General features: G+C 39.8%; 1 protein-coding gene across 2 annotated transcripts in view; it reads left to right on the top strand.

Moving 5' to 3' along the window:
* Positions 1–15845, top strand: part of SARNP (SAP domain containing ribonucleoprotein) — a 57406-nt gene extending 41561 nt beyond the window's left edge. For both annotated transcript variants that reach the window (XM_083428074.1, XM_083428073.1), the window contains 2 exons: positions 12602–12691; positions 14721–15845. In XM_083428074.1, coding sequence (XP_083284200.1) covers positions 12602–12691; positions 14721–14762 — 132 coding nt within the window. In that variant the 3' untranslated portion in view covers positions 14763–15845. The remainder of the gene's footprint in view (positions 1–12601; positions 12692–14720) is intronic.
* Positions 15846–18477: the final 2632 nt, after the last annotated feature.

Raw genomic sequence — 18477 nt, 5'->3', positions numbered from 1 at the left:
TTAGCTGTTCGCTTATCATTAAGCAGACTATATAGAGCAAGGCTACAATCCAATATCCACTACCTGGGAGTAAGCTCTATTGAACTTGGGGGAACTTATTTCTGTGCAGTCCACTGAACAGCAGTGAGACAATGTGATAAACAGCTTGCTAACCCCAAATTAATTTATTTTATTTGAAAGATGCCCTGATTTTCCACTAATGGTCAGGAGATCATTAATGTAAGACTACTTACATTAAATATTTAAAAATACATGAGAAAAATAAAACTGAGCAAAATCCATTAGTCATGACAGAGAAATAGAAATAGCTTGTAGTGTTCTGTTTGCACTCCGACCATTGACAGTGAGATTTTGACAGTAAGGAAGTACAATTCGACATTTGGAATAAGGGAGAAAAGTCTTCTGCTTATTATTTGTGAGGACAGTAAATATGGGTTTTTCAGCTCTGCTTACTGAAACTTCTGTTTAACTGTGTTGTTTAAAAAGCTGCAGCTCTAGTCCATTTCTAATCACTGACAACACCTAGTAGTCCTCAGTTCATACATTTTCATCTAAAACCTTATCCAGTCAATTCCCATTACCCTAGATGAGAACTGGGAATCAGTTGTGAATATGTAACCAGTTGTGGTTCTGTATATGCATTGGCTATGTACACAAAAGTCTGCTCCCACACATAATTTCCTTTGCTGGGTCAGGCTAATTGTGGACATGTACATAGAATGCAATAGGTGAAGCTACCTAACTATATCCTTTGAACACTGTTAAATGTGTGATCTGATCCTCTGAGGAGGGAGAAGTTTTATAAGTTTCTTCCAGAGAAAGGCTAGTGTTTGTGGTAGTTGAATGTATCCATCATTACCTGGAATATTTTTGAATCTTGAAAAGGCTACATTATGTTATTAAAAAGCTCACAAAAGCCTTTCACTTTTTCACTCTGCACCTGAGATGTGTCTCTTTCAGTCTGCCATGTGGCATTCCTTATATGTATGCTTCATCCTCTGACGTCTAGGTCAAAGAATGCTTTTCAACTTCAGAATTAAACTGGGAGTTGCAGGTGTGCTCTTAACACATGGCTGTGACTTTTTTTGTTCCTCACTCCCCTGCTGATCCCGTTTGGAGCAAGCATAAACTTTTATCTGTGAAGGCCCCTGGTATTTTGACACAGAGCGCTTTCAGAACTGCTGGCTCTCAGAACTTTGCCCTTTAACAAATTCAACACCTCAAACAATTCTGATCTCTTAAGCTTTCTCTCTTCCCTGGCTTGTATTTATGCTTTAAGCAGAAAGAGTCAAGTAAAGACGAAACAGTCCTGGTGGATCTGCACTGCCTTTCATTTCCTTTTTTATTTATTTTTTGCTATGATGCCAACGCTGACCTGTATATTTAATGTAGAGGTCTGTGTAACTTGAAAATTTGTGTCAACTAAATCCAAAAGATGATACAGTTGTGCAAAGGTGCATTGACAGTAAAACTTAATTCTTTTTTCTATCGGATTAGATACATTATCAGATGTTGTTCCTGACTCTGCTTTTGTTTTATTAGTTTTATCATCTTGTAGTCTTCAAAATAGGGGTGTGATGACCCTGCAGTGGATATAGAGTTGAATATTGATTATCATCATTGCCTTGACATCTTGCATTATGTGTTAGTTAGCATCATGGTGTGGTAGACTACAGTAGTTTGCCCTTTCTTTGTATCAAATTGTAGGACGAGCCTGCCAGCTGTCTGTTGTATAGAAACATAAACATAACCTTATTTAACACTAGTTCACATCTGTAGGTTCATTTCTAAACAACACTTTTGGGGCTCTGAAAAGAGCTTGATTCAGTGTCATCACATCCTTCTACAACTACATCAAGTTCTTGGCGAAACATGACTTATTAGAGGATGGGAAGAACTGCGCAGTGTTTGACTTTCTCTTGGGCTTTGAGATTAAAGAGCTGTGTTGATTTGACTGACTAGTCCTGAAAGGGGGAGATTAATCACATATTCTTTGGGCCTTTTGTGAGAAGCAGAGTGGGAAGGTAAGTGGTATTGGAGTCTATAAAACTAACAGCTCCTTGATTGTGCCTCTGCCATTGATCACAATGCGTGTGTAATGTGTAACTGAGCAAGTTTAATACTTGGCAAAATATCATTCTAGGGCTGTAAAAGGGAGAGTGGTGTCACAATACGATTATATTGAAACTTTTCAGTTTCCTGTTGTTTCATTGCCCCTACTATTTGCTGCCGAGCGTCATTCGCGTAGTTGATGCACACAGACACAGAATAGAGTCCACTAGGGAAAAGAGCAAGAAGATATAAATATGTTGGGATGAATTTCAAAAAGGTGGTGGGTGACAGCTGTGCATCCCAGGATTAGAGTGTTTTGAAGAACAAAACTATCAGTTGCTGTCATTCACCCTCTGGGTATGAAATTGGAAGCCAGCTACTCATGAGTGTTTCATAACCTTTACCTTTTGGAGGTCAAGGCCATGTCATCATTAATCTACCATCGCCTGAAAGCCTGGAGGCTCTGCTTTTCATCCTGCCATCCGTCATGCTGCAGTGGAGATACAGGAGTGGTGACCAGAAGGGTTCATTTTTATATAAATGCCCTCCCACCGGCTTGTAAAATGCAATTCATGATAATGTCATGCTTATTTTTTATTTTTTTAAAAAAAAGGGACACCTGAAGAAATTAACAGGCCACAGGTTTAAAACAAAAAAAGGATACTTCTCCCCCCCCCCCCACCGTTCCCTGCTATCACATATGCTTGCAGAGTACACAATTGATCTATTGAACCTGTTTTCATAGTGTTGACTTGACCAGCTGGTATGAAGGGCTGAAAAAACCCATGATTTATCCCTCTGTAGCTATTTACCATAGACATGCAGATAAATACACAGTATATTCCTAAACCTTAGACTATTGAAGTTTAGAGAGGAACATAATGAGTGGGGAAAGTGTATAGCATCTGAATTCAGAACTGCCTGTTACTAAATTTACCATATCAAGCCTCATAGATCACTTACAGGCATGCTGTATTTGTATTGCTCCTGTCTTCAGTTGTATCCTAGAACTCAATTCTGGTATGCGAGAGGGTTCATCTGAAAAATTCTGCATTGCTTCCTCCTGTGGACCTTTTCTTAATTGAAAGCATCCTTCTGTCATTTGTCGCCTGATATCTTTCAGTTGTGTACTTCCTCAAGGTAACTTACTATATTTTCATATTCAGACATTGTCTTAGAGAGGAGGCTAGGAAAACTCGATCGCTTTGTAGTTTGCTGTATGAGTCTGTCCAGCTGCATTAGTCAACTTGCGGAGGCCTTTCCCTAGCACTCCTTCATTTTTTTTAATCCTCCTTTCACTTCAAAGGAACATAAAGACTCATCCCTCTGTATATTGAAAAGAGATAAATAGTTAAAAGCGCCTGCACTATGACAAAAAAAAATTGCACTTCACAAAGAGGGATCCTCTTAAAGCTAATGACAAAAAGAATTCTTGCATAGTGTCCTAGGACGCTGTGAGAGCCAGAAATGTAGCTCTTTATCTTTAAGAAAGATTACCCAAAGATGCAATGAAGGCACATCCCTCAATTGATATTAGCCAAGATTGAAAGATGTACCTGCATGCTTAGAATGTTGATTAGTATCAAGGAGGGTGTGATAGAGACTGATTGCTCTGTTTTTGCCTTCACCTAACTCTGAATTGTATAGTACAGTACTAGTAAAAGCCAGGTATTGGCATCTAAGGATACTTTGATCTGGCACAGTACAATATATTTTAGGTTCTTTTGGTGCAGCGATTGAAGCCATTTAACTATGGAAAGTTGTTATACAAATAAAACGAGGTCTGTATGATGTATGTAAGCCATACTTTTGCTTACTATGTTGTGTGAACCATGCCTAAGGAGGCTAGCAACAAATGTAACAAAAATGGTCAAGTGATAAATAAAACACATCAGAAAGTATACAACCAAATCAAACAAATCTGACATTAAATCATGTTCTAAAAATATAGATAGAAAAAATTAATCAATAACAGCAACAACCATCTCCGCCCCAAAAAAACAATTCCCCAACCTAAGAGTCTCTTCCGTAGCCTCAGCTTCTGTAGGATGTAATTCAACCTAGGTTATTTCATCAGTGCAAGAATTCAAGGTTCTCACCACACATTTCGCTCCAATATTTCAAAATCTGGCTCTAACAAACGAGTGGGCCTCCTGAACCTGAACATTCAGAGGTTTACCTGCTCGCTGGACAAGTCATTCTTACCAAGGTGAATCAATAGGCCTAGGGCATCACAGAGCAGCTTATTTTCATTTTGGAATGAAAGAGGCATACAGTATGTATGGGTTGACTCCTTCTATTGCCGAAGAAGTCAAGGAGCCATTCAATCTGGTATTGTAGTATTAACTCCAGTTGGTTCTCTGCCTTCACACAAGACAGAGCCTCCTCTTACTACAGCATTTGTACAGTACTTGCCTTCCAGCTATTCTTTACTTCAAATTTCAACTTATTTCATTCTCTTTGTTGTCTTCCTTTCTTCATACATAGAGATTTAAAATTTGTTATTTGTCTTTTCTGCTTACTCTTTTGCTATCTCCCTTCCTTATCGGTTAATTGGGAAGATACTGCTTTCTCAACAAAATGGCACCAGTTTGTTAACATGGTCGACCCACTAAATCTGAGACAATGACCTGCAGCTGCTTAACAACCTCGCAGTAGTGCATGCATCTCCAGGGGGAAAGCCCTATTCCTCCACACGTATACCCCAGCCTTGCCAACATCTGCTACCATCACAAAATCTGTGAAAACCTCCTGCCTGAATTTGTCCTTTCTAACTACTGTTGCCATAAGGACTTAACAAGAGAGTAAACAACTGCAGAACCCCAAAGGCGCCAACCATCCTTCCATCTCAGGTGAGGAGGGAAATGGGGCAGCCAGGGCACCATATAAACAGGGTCCTCCTGTTAGGTGCCATCTTGGAAAAGAATTATCTCCACAATTGCAGACTATCTGTACCAGAGAGTGAGTCTCCCAAGCAACCAGCTAAACAAAGGCCTTCATAAACAAAAGACATTCAACATTCATCAGATTAATCTGACCAGGGATCACCTGCAGGCCTTGAGTGAAATCCCAGCCTCTTGCAGAAAGTTGCCTTCTAAGGCCCCCATCACAGATAACACATCTGCTATTCCCATGGCTACTGTTCCTGCTGATAGACAAAGGGATCTGGAGCATCAGGGTAACCTGGAGAGAACTGGGAGTGAGTTGCCCGATGAACAGCCCACACCAGACTTTTTCATAATGATGAGCTAATCCATTCTGAAAGATGCTACAAGAGATTGGGCTTCTGAGGACACTCTTAGATCATGAAGCTTCTGAGGATCCAAAGTGCTGCCTTTTGTTCCTCTTAGATATTTGCAAAGATAGGAGCTCCTCATTCCCAGAAGTAAGTTCTGATGGTGGCTGTTTAATGGGAAGGTGCTTAGCTGACTGACTGGCTATTCTGACAGCCAATAAAAGGTACTTTGTGATAAAAATCAAGTTAATAAATGCTACTCTCATGAATGTATACAATTTTTTAATTTTTGTTTCCATATCTATTTGGATAGTTTTCTATCCCACTTTCTCCCTAAAAAAATGGAGGTGCCCAGAACAGCTACCTAGGCAAAGAATAAAAGAATGAAATAAGCAATATTTGAATAAAACATTTATTTTAAAAAAAGGCAGTACTGTAGTAAAAAAAACTAAACATGTATCCAAAGGGTATCAAAACTAAGATTCCCCACCTGCTATTAAGCTGCCTCCTTGGTTGATACTTTATTTGCCCATTTGGGATACACTAATTGTTTATTGCACAAGCTACAACTCTTTGAAGGCAAAACCACTGTCAAATATCCCTTCCATAAATATAGCCCAGGCATCCCTAACCTGTGGCCCTCCACATGTTTTGGCCTACAGCTCCCATGATCCCTAGCTAACAGGACCAGTGGTCAGGGATGATGGGAATTGTAGTCCAAAACATCTGGAGGGCCAAAGGTTGGGGATGCCTGATATCTAGCTTGTGCCCCATACTTGATTTTTTACTCTATGCACCTGTATCCTATTTTCACTCTTACTCACCCAGCACATGGATTCAACATTTGTATTCTAGTCATTTGGATATAATTATGCCAGAACCACAAACAAGTACTGCTGAGCCTTTTTAAGGAGATGCCATTTCAGTAAAGGAGAGCAGCGGATCTTTATGCTAGATCATGGGTAGGCAAACTAAGGCCCAGGGGCCGGATCTGGCCCAGTCGCCTTCTAAATCAGCATACGGTCCATGAATCAGCATGTTTTTACATGAGTAGAATGTGTCCTTTTATTTAAAATGCATCTCTGGGTTATTTGTGGGGCTTGCCTGCTGCTTTTACATGAGTAGGATGTGTGCTTTTATTTAAAATGCATCTCTGGGTTATTTGTAGGGCATAGGAATTCGTTCATTTCCCCCCCAAAATATAGTCCGGCCCCCCACAAGGTCTGAGGGACAGAGGACCGGCCCCCTGCTGAAAAAGTTTGCTGACCCCTGTGCTAGATAAACAAAGGGGTGAAGATCCAATGGAGCCCCCGCCCTAGTAAAGCTGCAGTAGAAGAATCGTCCAGCCATTGGCCTAATGTGGGTTTTCCTTCCTTTTTTATGCAATGGAAACCATGCCTAAAATATAAGAGGCAACTTTTTCTCTTCTGCCCCACCCCACTTCTAGATGACCAAAATCCAGTAAGTCAGATCCTTCTTGGGGCCACCCAAAGAGTATCCCTGCCTTTATCTGCTGCTTTAAAGGGCTTGAAAGCATCTGTCTGCTCTGCACCAACACCTGTTCTCAGTCACTCTCCACTCCCACAAAACGATCCAGTGGCATGGCAAAACAGCTGGAGGTCCTGCTTAGCCGCTGGTTCTTAATAGCAACAGTGAAGGAAAGCAGAACTTCGAATCATAGAATTGTAGATTTGGAAAGGACCCCGAGGTTCAACTATTCCAACCCTCTGCATTGCAGGAAAATGCAGCTGGCCCTTACGAGGATTGAATCCGCAACCTTGGCGCTATCAGCACCACACTCACTCTCACCAACTGAGCTAATCTGGTTTTCCTAAACAGCCAAGTTATATACCCTGCAGCTTCTCTCTCCAGTGGCTGTCCACAAAACTCGCCACAGAAAGATGTGTGAAAGTGCAGTGGAGCAATGCGTTTCATTTGTATTTGAAACCAGAGTTTTTTGTTTCAGTTCCTGCCTGTGCTCCCCCCCCAAGTATATGTTTTTCTCCAAGTAATGCAAGTTCTGTGCTTATTTTACAAATGGTGTGTATTTGTGTGCACACAAAATTTTGCATCGTTTTGCTTACAAGTCTGTATGTAGTAAAACATTTTGGAACGTTTCAGGAAGAGCGGAATAATAAGGAGAGAAAGGTGTGGAGATAGTTATAGAGAAGTAGGAGTCATGGGACAAGCATAGGAGATGTGTGCAGATAACACCCCCCCCCCTTCAAAAAAAAACCCCAGGCCTGTGGCCAATGAAATCCTTTGTCTACCTCCTCCGTTTACTTAGCTTTTTGTCTGTGTTTTCTAAGCATTTCTTCTCAGGCAAAAGAGCGAGAACTCTTTTTTAAAAAATGATTCTGTGAGTTGACTGTATTTGTTTCTGATGCGGAGCTTCTTAATCCATGTACCTTGCAGTAAAATATTCATGCAACTTCAAACATTGCGATTGCACAGGGTTTGGTTTGGTTTTGCTATTTACAAAGATTTCATTTTTTAAAGTGTGAAGTATCTTGGGATGCCTGGCTGTGTACTAGATTTCAGATTTGAGAATCCTACCTGAATAAAATAAACTAAAAACACTTTACATGGGAAACCTTTTGTACCTTGGATCCTTCTCTAAATCTTTCTACGCGAGTAGTGAAATAAGAAAACCTGGAAATCACCAGCTTCAAGAAATTTATCTGTCACTTCACAGGAAAGGTCAGCTTCCACCCCCCACTTCACATACACAAATGCCCATGTGCATATTTGAGCATGCCCCAGGGCTCTAGCAGAGCTTGATAGATGCTGAGATAGCAGTGTTTTGATAGAGGTAATTTTCCTCAGATGGGTTTCAGCACCCCATGAATCAAAACCTGTCAGAGAGGAGCTAAAGATGGAGTGAAGTTTATTGTAAGCGTGTTTGCATCTGACACTGGTGTGCTAGGGGGTCAAGTGAGTGAGATCATTAGAACCGTGTTGATTTAGTGGAATTGTTACACACTTTCCCTTCAGGCAATGAGTGGGGGGGGGGTGGAGTGATTATAGGGAGTGACTGGAAAAATAAATAAAAACCTCAGTTCACTACAGTCTCTTACATACTCCACAACATCCGTTCATCTATTTAAAGTTGAGGTTTGGCTATTCCCCCTCCCACCTTGCCCCACCCCCTGGTCAAATTGCCTTTAGGGCGCAGAGATACTGACTTGCTTACTATCAATGATTTAAGTAGGGAATGTAGTTTTTCCATGGTTAGCTGAACCAGCTGCATTGGAATATGCATAAATTGCAGTTACTACTAAGAACTTTCGCTGTCTTCACTATCTGGAAGATGGTAAGATGGATGCAGAAGACTGTGTGCCCTGGTATGCTTTAATATTAAGAGGGCGTAATCAAGCCATATATTTTGCAGGTAAAATCCACATTGCACTAATCCACAGGGTTGTTTTACATGCAGGTTAATCTCAGGCAATAGTAGTGTATAACATATGAGTGGCTATGCATATATCTTTTTTTATTTACATAGGAAAGGAAGCCACTGCAGATATCATCTGACCAATTCTTGTGCCCTTAGGGAAAAAAATGGCATCTTTGCTGCTGTTCACAAACATCAATGCACAGTTTAAAATAACCCTTGGGAATACCATTAAGTGCTGGCTATATTTTTATGCTGTTCCAAGTGTCCTGTTTTCCCCAGCATTATCTTATTTTTGACATGTTCATTTTTCATATGAGATTTGTAAATTTATATGTTAACACTCAAAAGAAGAAAAAATATTGAAAACAGAAAAATGCATCTTGAAGTAGCATATTTATATAAGGTAACTGAACAATGATGAGCGCGAATGTTACTGGTTCTCTGGTTTCGTCAGCTCATAGTACAATTTTGATATTTAAGCTTCACAACAGCTGTACTATAAAAAGTTGGTATTCTGTCTTTGTTAAACCAATCTTTCAAGGTGTTTACAATCCATTGGGCGGGCGGGTCTCAGGAACTCCTGCATTTCTAGTACCTCTATGTGTATGGCATGCAAGAAGGTACAACAGCTCAGAATTCACACCCATCTCTCTGTGCTACATATGAGGAGTACTCATCAGCCTCCTTTTGTTAGCTATACCAAATATTGTGTATCTGGGGCTCATCAGAATCACTTGACAATTTGGGTTCAAAGATTGGCAGCCACTTTGTTACCCCAAGTCATCTTGTTACCCCAAGCTCTAGATTCTGTTATTTCACCATCCTTTTGGGGGGGGGGATTCTAACTGCTGGTGTGAGTGCCAGCCAGGCTACTGTAGACCAAAAGGTGTGTCATGTTTGTGAAGGTCATGTAATAACATTTAATATAAAATAATTGTATCATATTTATAATGGCCTTCAGTTGTCAGGAAAAGGTTTAGTAGATGTGTTGGAGTGGAAAATTCATTGTGAAAAGTATTCTGCGGCCAGAGAAATGGCAAACCTGCAAAGTTAGGCAGTAACTGTTACGAGGTGTTACAAATGCGCAGAAAGCGTATCTGCATGCTGTTATGGTGACAACTGCCCCTGAGAAACTTCTGCATTTTTAATTAAACATTTCAGTTGTTCCTGTTGCCACAACAGATGAAGTTGTCATAATTAATAAAGCTGAGCCTGGTTGCTATGGTGTCATTGATGTAAGGGATTGACATAATGAAGGCAGTCCCACCACTCGCTGAGGAGGTGTTGAGCGCAACTACTGTGACAAAAGTTGCCTGCTGCACCAGTGATGTCATTGGGCTTGCTTTGTGAATTGATTGATATTTTGTTTCGCATTTGTTTTAACAGTGCTGCTTGTCATGGCTTGACCGATTAATATCAATTAATCAAAGCTGAACAAATCATCATTATTTGTACAGATGTAATGTGGAGGAAAGGGAGGCTTTATATAGTCATCGGAAGAGTTCTATCCTGGTTTTTTTTATTCTCACAAGTCAAGTCATTTTAACACAATCCAGCTTGAAAGCAAGGTTCAAAGTGCTTAATGGATGTGGGAAGCTGTGCATTCAGCTAGGAGTTCATAGAGACCAGCAATGCAGTTAAAGGTTTTAGCTTGTTTCATTTCTCATTTCCACCATTCTGCTGATTCTTGCATCCTCAAGCATGATGGTTGTGAAAGCCTATCATTACCGCAATGCCTCTCATGGCCAGCACTGCTGGATAATCAAATAGGGCAGAGGGGAGGTTGTAAATGTGTTGTGTGAGCAGGTGAGGAGAATTACAGGAATAGAGGAAGGTAATTGGACAGTCTTTTGCTGCTGAAAATAGCACAAGAGAACTCCCATGGCAAATGGATGAGGTGGAGGTTCTTAAAAGGTAATGATGGCTTGATTATTACTGTAGACCAAGGCCACCAGCATGGTTAAAGGTTAAAAGAGTAAAAAAGCCTCAGGCTTATGGAAAATCAACAGATCTGAAGTACCTGCATAAGCCAACATTTATTTCATAATTGAAATGGAATTTATGAAGATAAGCTCAGTGCCGTACAGGCCAACTTAATGAAAATGTTTCCATTAGAATGGGAGAAAAATGAATTAAAAGATGACTTTTTAAGAAAGGGGGAAATTAAAATGGTGGAGAAGATGCATTTTATATATGTAGCTAGCTTTTATATTTCGTATACTGTACTGCAAAATATATGTTCTTAAGTCTTGTGCAGTAGTACCTAAAGAATGGGTATCTGCCATGTGTTCGGATCACTTAATCAAATGACCTTCTATTCACATTAACAAGATAACAATATCCTGAAGCATATTTAACAAGCTGCCTCAGTGATGACTGTGAACTACTATAATGAGAACAGCCTTAAATTGCATGTTGTGTTTTCTTAATGTTCTGTAGATCAGAACTTCGTTAGATAGCAAAGCAGATTCTGGGTTTTCTGTCCTTCAGCCTGTGTGTAACAATTCCACTAAATCAACACTGTTCTAATGATCTCACTCACTTGACCCCCTAAAACACCAGTGTCAGATGCAAAAAAATGCTTGAATACTCCAGATTATCTATATCTACATACAGAACACTAAACCATGGTTTATTTAACACCATGTCAATGATCCCCAGAAACCTGAGCAAAGAATTGGGCTCATGTGCTTTCCTTTCCTTTGCACAAGGGGTTATTGAGCTGATTTGCTCAGCTGAACATTGTGTGCAAACTGGAATCTCTGGTAAGTTCATTACCCCAAGCCAAGATTCTTTGAAAGCAAAACTAAACTCACATCTTACACACATTTAACTTGTATGCATTCAGCTTTATGCACTTGGCAAAAAAAGTATGGGAAAAAATGGGTGGAAAGGGGTGGGTGTCTGTGACTTTGACAACCCCTCCCGCCATTGTGTTTTGACTATACAGTATGAGATTTTGGCTTTAAGCGCGATTCTTGGAACATCGCCCCCTGTAAGCTGCTGGCTTACTGTACAGCAGAAACAGGAGTAGGGAGGGGAGAACATGAGCTTTGCTCAGAGTTCTGGAGGCTCATTCATATAAGCACTGAACCATGGTTTAGCATAACACGTGAAGCAAAAATACTGTGACCTGATTCACACATCATGGTAAGCCAAACTGGCTTACTGGGGTCACTCAAACATGTGACTGCTTAGTTCCTCCCCTGTCTTTTATACCGCCAACCTGCACTGAGCTAAGCCAGGGTTTGGCTGAACATGCCATTATAATGCAGGCTTACTATTAAGCTCTCCGCTTGCTAACCATGTGCTGTATCTAAGATTTGTCCTTTGAAGGTTTTCAAATAAGCAAACAAATATGGCTAGGAAAGAGAAACAGAGAGAGCTAGCACATAGAGTGTTGCATAGTGGTTTTCAAGGTGGAAGAATACATTTGAAGCTATTCCAGATGCCAGTCCCAGTTTATGATGACTAAGATTTACAGTGTCGCAACAGCAGAAGTGCAGTGATGAGCATCAGGAGAGAGGAATAAAGAGAAGTATCTGAAGTAAGAGTAAATGCTCCCTGAAAAATTATTGACACGGCTGTTTTAGTTCTGTATGTAGTACGTAATAAGGATATGTCATAGAAGCACAATCTTTGGGCAAGCCTGAGACTAGAAAATTAAAATATAAGGGCATCTAGCTTGTTCAGAGACCTGGCCTCCTGTTCCATGAACTTCATAAAGACACATATTCTCCATCCAGAGAAGGGTTTCAACTGTTATCGGAATAACAGTTCTGAAAACAATGTTCTTCTGCAAATTCCCTTCCAGCAAATGGTTCTATGAGACTAAGAAAGAAGCAGAATCACCAACTAGAATGATTTTATTGGGTGATACAGACAACTTAACATTTCCTCCCTTCTTTTTTGTATAGACGGAAGATGATGAAAAGCTCAAAAAAAGAAAGGAGAGGTTTGGCATTGTAACAAGCTCGGCTGGGGCAGCAACCACAGAAGATGCAGAGGTAACTTGTCAAACCAAAGCTGATAAGGGGCATGTTCTGTTATTATAATGGTGTGGGTAGAAGCTGAGGACAATTTGTGATGAATTGTGAAAGAATGCCAAACACTCCACAAGATGGCACTGTGTCTCTTTTATCCTGTTCTCTGCCCCCACCCCCATGGTCCCACTAAACTATCCTAGGTGGTCATATAATACTTCAGATACTCCATCAATGGGCGACCTCAGAAATTGCTTCTTTTCCACTTCAAAGATAATACATCAGGTCATTACTGTGCTTTGTGCGGGGGGGGTATTTTCTGGGGGGGGGAATAATCTATATTGCTTCAGATTTTTCTGTCACTATCTTGATGAGAAAGAGGAGGTTATAAGCTTATAGTTGCTAACTTTATCCTCATAACAACCCCTATGAATTGTCCAAGACCACCCAGTTAGTTGGAACTGGAAGTTAGTTGGAACTGGAATCTGGGTCATCAGGTCCAAACCCAGCTTTCTATCCATTGCAGAGGTAGCATGGTGATTTTCAATTTGATGTGAAACAAATACCATGCTGGGTGTATGGAACATTATCTACCTGCCTCTTTATACCACTAAAAAAAAAACCTGCCTACTGAAATCAATGGCAAGGAGAATGGTCTAAATAAACGTCCAGCAAAAGCGAGATTTTGATGTTGTAGATTTTAGAAGCTTGAACCCCACACTTGGCTTCTTTATTTTTGCACCATGCTGTAAGTTTATTCACCTCACGGAAATGTCACAGAAGGGTACTAAAGGAATCCAATGTTGTTTTATAATAGCAGTTTGTTTGTTTATTTTGTACAATAACAATTTCATTTTATAATAAATTTGTTAGTTTTTAAGTTGCCACATGACCGACTGCTGCAAGCGACTGGCATAGCTATGTCTCTGTATAAAATTATTTTGTTTCCTGTTGAAACCTAGGGGTTTTCCCCGGACATTTCATAGTTATTCTAACACTTCGGTAGTTCTTTCCTCATGTCACATTTTGCAAATTCTTTGTGGCAAGAATCTGTCGTCTTATGTGTCTTTTGATCCCTTCTTTGAACTATTTGCCTAATTTTAATCCTCCTACTCTAGCATGACAATTCTTTGTTTCTGTAAATCCATATTCATGCTAATTGTGATTGGTATTGAGCCATCATGCCCATCACAAGGGGTCTTATTTTGCCTATGGAATGGAAGCAGCATTTGGGTCCCTGATTCCTCCTCCTTTGAGGAATCCTGAATATTCTATGCAGGAAGTTTATTTTCTTTGGCATCTTATGTGGGGTTCAGATATGGCTTGGAGCTTTTTGTTTTTGCCAGATGCTATGCAAGCATTGCGCTGCAAAATGAAGTAGCAGCTGTAGAATGATCCCCCTGTTCAATTTGAGTGAAGGGGGTGGCTGGGCTCTGGTCTGAGGGATTCCATGCTTTTCCGTTAGGTCACTTAGAGAGTGTGCCTGAAACAAAAAGGTCTTTTTCTAGTATTGTATATGCTGAATGGCACCTTTCCCCTGGAGATTCTTGATTAGGACTTCTGCTACCCCCTAGGCTATTTATCCTGGTAAAAATTAAGATTTATATGCCCCTGGTGTATTAACTTGGAGGCATATCTCAGAGACGCATGAGTATATTTAATGCATTTGACTGTGTCCCTCTCGCCTTCCTCATGAATAGAAGAGTGTTAACCCTTTGGCCTTTTACATTTCCCACCTCCCCATTGCCTGGAAGGCTTTCCAGGCCTGTAAAGTGGTCATTGTTCCAAGCATAGCTCTCTTGTATAACCCAGCAAGATGAAGCAACCACCAGGCCACTGTATCTCATGCTTTTACAGCTTAATTTCTGACTCTGGTTGGAGGCCCTGTTGCAATTGCAGTGCCCCTTGTGAAATTTGATATGAAAAATGCTTTCTTAAACCAACACTGTGACACTTCTTATAGACTTTCTACCTTTCCTTCTGCCAAAACACATGCTCAGCATTGCCATTCCCCTTGTTCTTGATTTTCTCTCTCTTTAATCCCTATTTGCAGGCAAAGAAGAGAAAAAGAGCAGAACGTTTTGGCATCGTCTGATGATCCTTCCTCTTAGCCTTTACTTGTTTGGGATGTATCTTTTATACATTCTTGTTCTTAGTCCCTAATGAGGAATATAATTTTCTCCCCCACACAAATCTTGGCTTTGTATTTTAAAACGAGCTCTTCATTTGGGCTTTCCCCTCACCCCTCCCTGGCAGACTTGTAAAAGAAACAAATTTCAGAGCCTAGAATAAAAGTGTTCTGTTTGTGTATGTAACAATTTGAATTCTCTGGCAAATTCTCTCGTTAGCCACTTGTAACCAAACTATGCCTCCAACTTGCTTCCTCTCTGTACAGATGAAAGCAGCTGCACAAAATAAAGGGATTTGCAAAATATCAGGAATATTAATATTTTTGTCACATTATTGAACTCCAGTTGAAGTAGTACGGAAACCCAGAGCTGTCTGAACCTTCCCTGTAATTTTACAAAGCCGTTCATTGTCTCTTTATTTCAATTCTCACATTGCCCATGGCTCAGAAATAGTCTTCCTCTTCTATGTCTACTGTTTAGTAAAATAACTCAAAAAGTTCATCTGTCTCACCTGACTGACCCCAATCTGAAACTGTTTTTATACTTAAAAGTATTTATCTCCTTGGGTTCTGCTAAAAGTTCTCTAACATTAGGTCTTAGGAACTCATATGATGTCAGCCTTACATCTATATGGGTCATATATTATTGTCAGCTGAAGCATTGGTCCTTTTTTTAATGCCTTGTGCAGCTATTATGTATTCTAAATGATGTTTTTAGCCCATATAATGGGATGAATTGTATCAGACCGTGACTGGCTGCAGTATAGAGCATCCCAGGATGCAGAAAGTGAAAAACTTTACCATGAGTTTCTGAAAGTTCATTTACTGCAAATGCTGATAATTTCCTTCTCTGAAAGTAGCATCAAAAAGCTCTAAGATTATAGCTGTGGAAAGAATTGTTGTAAAATGTGATGTTCAAGTTCAGTGTTTTTACACTACTTTCATTTCCCAGGTGGATTTTCAAATTGCACTGTTTTTTGTTTCTCTTTTGAGTCAAATGCTTCTAGTTGCAATTTAATAAAGATAACAAATTGGAGAAAGCCTCTGTCCCATCACATTGTTGCATCTCATTTTCTTCCAAATAACTTATTCATGCTTGTTTCAGAAGTGCAGGGCTATCTCACCAAAAATATACCTCTGTCCAAGTGATTCCATCTTTATTCCTGTTTTATTTCATATAGCCAAAACCCCTTTTTACAGGTATATTTTATATAGGGAAGAAGTTACTAGACTTTTTCTATGTACTAAAGGTATCCTTTCCTGTTTGTGTCTGGATTTATATACTGTCATTCGCTTGGCTTTTGGAATGAATGTTGTTCCATTTGTGCTCCAAGTATGTGTGTTTGGGGGGGGGTGTTTTATCCTAATTTTTCATTCAAAGGTGAATGGCTTTTTTTTGTATCCAACACACAACTCCTTTCTTTTGTGTATAATACAGATTAAAGAATGCATTTAAAAGCCATTAGCTGACTCTTGTTGATTTTATACTGAATTCATTAAATGTTGTGTGTTTTATTTGTGCTTTTCCAGTGTGCTTGTGCTTTCATTATTCATGCCATCTCCGAGCAATTTTCTAATGATCTGGTCCTGAGGTCATATAGTATCAGTTCAACACCCTAATTTCTCAAAATGAATATTGTGATTTATTTTATATGTTTAATTTTGTAATATGTGTTTTCTACTCATAAACCAATGGCAGTTTGATTACTTGGTTGAAATGTTTTGTAGCTTATGATGAAACCAGAACTGCATTGCATTCCTGGTTTCATAATAAAACAGCTTCTTTACGGCAATACTTGTATCTTGCTCTTTGAGGGATCAGAGCATAACTGAATGTACCTTTTGTGTTTACATCTACTGGCATGCAAGTTTACAAAACTGCAGCTAAGGGAACATGTAATGGTCTTGCTTAATTAGTTCTCAGTGTGGAGTTTTAACTGTAGAAAATGCATAATTCTGATTATTCGTTTTCAATACCACACTGAGTTTCAGTTAATCATAGGATTTCTCTCATATATTCTGGGTATTTCTGTTTATCCAACTTGCACAAAATGAAAGAAGAGAGAAGGGGTGCACAGGTTCTCCTCTTCTGAAAGCAGTACTATAGCAACCAAGGTAACATCATTTGGGGTTTTTTTCCAAAATATGTATACATATCGCTAAGAAATTATATGTTTAAGTTTATGAAACAGCTTGTAGTTATTAGCCATAATAAATTTTGTTGATGTTTAGGGTGCCACAAGATTCTTAGGTTTTGCTGCAAGAAACTAACATGGCTACCCATCTGGAAATAGTTACTAGTTAAGTTCCTAAAGAAAGGTGCAGATAATATTTATATAATTGTACAGTCTTATCTAGCAAAGCTTAATTGTTGTGGTTGGGACGGATCTTGTCCTTGCTATATAGTTTGCAGAGAAATAAATCTCAAAGAGGCATTTATTTTTGTGCATCCACCTTCACATTTATTCTTAGCTCAACAAAAACAAAACTAGGGCCCGGAGTGATCACATCTTATTTTTTTCTTTTTCACATTAATTCATTCAAATAATTACTCCCTCCTAGTTCTGTACTCAATTGCTAATTCCCACTCCACACAAGGATGCTGTAAGGAGGGGTGCTATTGACTCTTAACTATTCATTAACCACTCTGGTGGTAGAGTATAAAAGGACAGTTACAGCATTAATCTACATTAATTAATTTTGGGTGTGCACTCCTAATAATTTGTCTAAGGGACATACACCAGTTTTGAGGCAAAGAAGGCAATGGCTCCGATTCTCACACTGAATTGGCTTTGGTGCGCAGTCTTCATATTGTCTGCTTTTAATACAGAAGTATTAAAATGCCTGTAAATCATGGCAGCAGCTGCTAGAAAACAAACATCCTGTTTTGGTCAGGTATCGCCAAATGGAAAGCTAGTTGCCTACATGAACTCAAATGCTTGTGTAGATAGAATCCAAGAAATATTCAGCCTAGAGCAAATTCTGTTAACTGCTACGATCTTGCCACACATTTAAGGATAGTGTTGCTATTGTAACAGTTCATTATTCCGTAAGTTTCATTCTTGTTCATTAAAAACAAATAGGAAAGCTAAGTCCTGGGAATTAAATGCAGGCCTCTCTGTCCAGCCCTTAGGACTCTCTGCAATCTGCACCCTATTTTCCAATGCGACACCCATCAGTGGCACTGATGCATACCCTCTTCAACTGTTCTTGCCTGGCTGGAAGTTATTCTTGAACTGACTATGCACCCTTACCTGTCTGAATAGATGGGGGTGTAGAAACCTCTGACTTTTGCATGGCTGGAATGTAGTCTACTGTACAAAGGGAAGAGCTGTGTCCCTTGCTGTACCCATCTTATTTGCCCCTGGCTCTGACATATGGTTGTCAAGCCTCTGCTTAAAGACCTCCAAAGAAGGAGACTCCACCACACTCCTTGGCAGCAAATTCCACTGTCGAACAGCTCTTACTGTCAGGAAGTTCTTCCTAATGTTTAGGTGGAATCCTCTTTCTTGTAGTTTGGATCCATTGCTCCGTGTCCTCTTCTCTGGAGCAGCAGAAAACAACCTTTCTCCCTCCTCTATATGACATCCTTTTATATATTTGAACATGGCTATCATATCACCCCTTAACCTCCTCTTCTCCAGGCTAAACATGCCCAGCTCCCTTAGCCGTTCCTCATAAG

The sequence above is a fragment of the Podarcis tiliguerta genome (genome assembly GCF_965153285.1).
Source record: "Podarcis tiliguerta genome assembly, chromosome: 2".
Classification (NCBI taxonomy): Eukaryota; Metazoa; Chordata; class Lepidosauria; order Squamata; family Lacertidae; genus Podarcis; species Podarcis tiliguerta.
The sequence above is the reverse complement of the archived record's forward strand: the minus strand, read 5'-3'. Positions and strand labels throughout refer to the sequence as shown.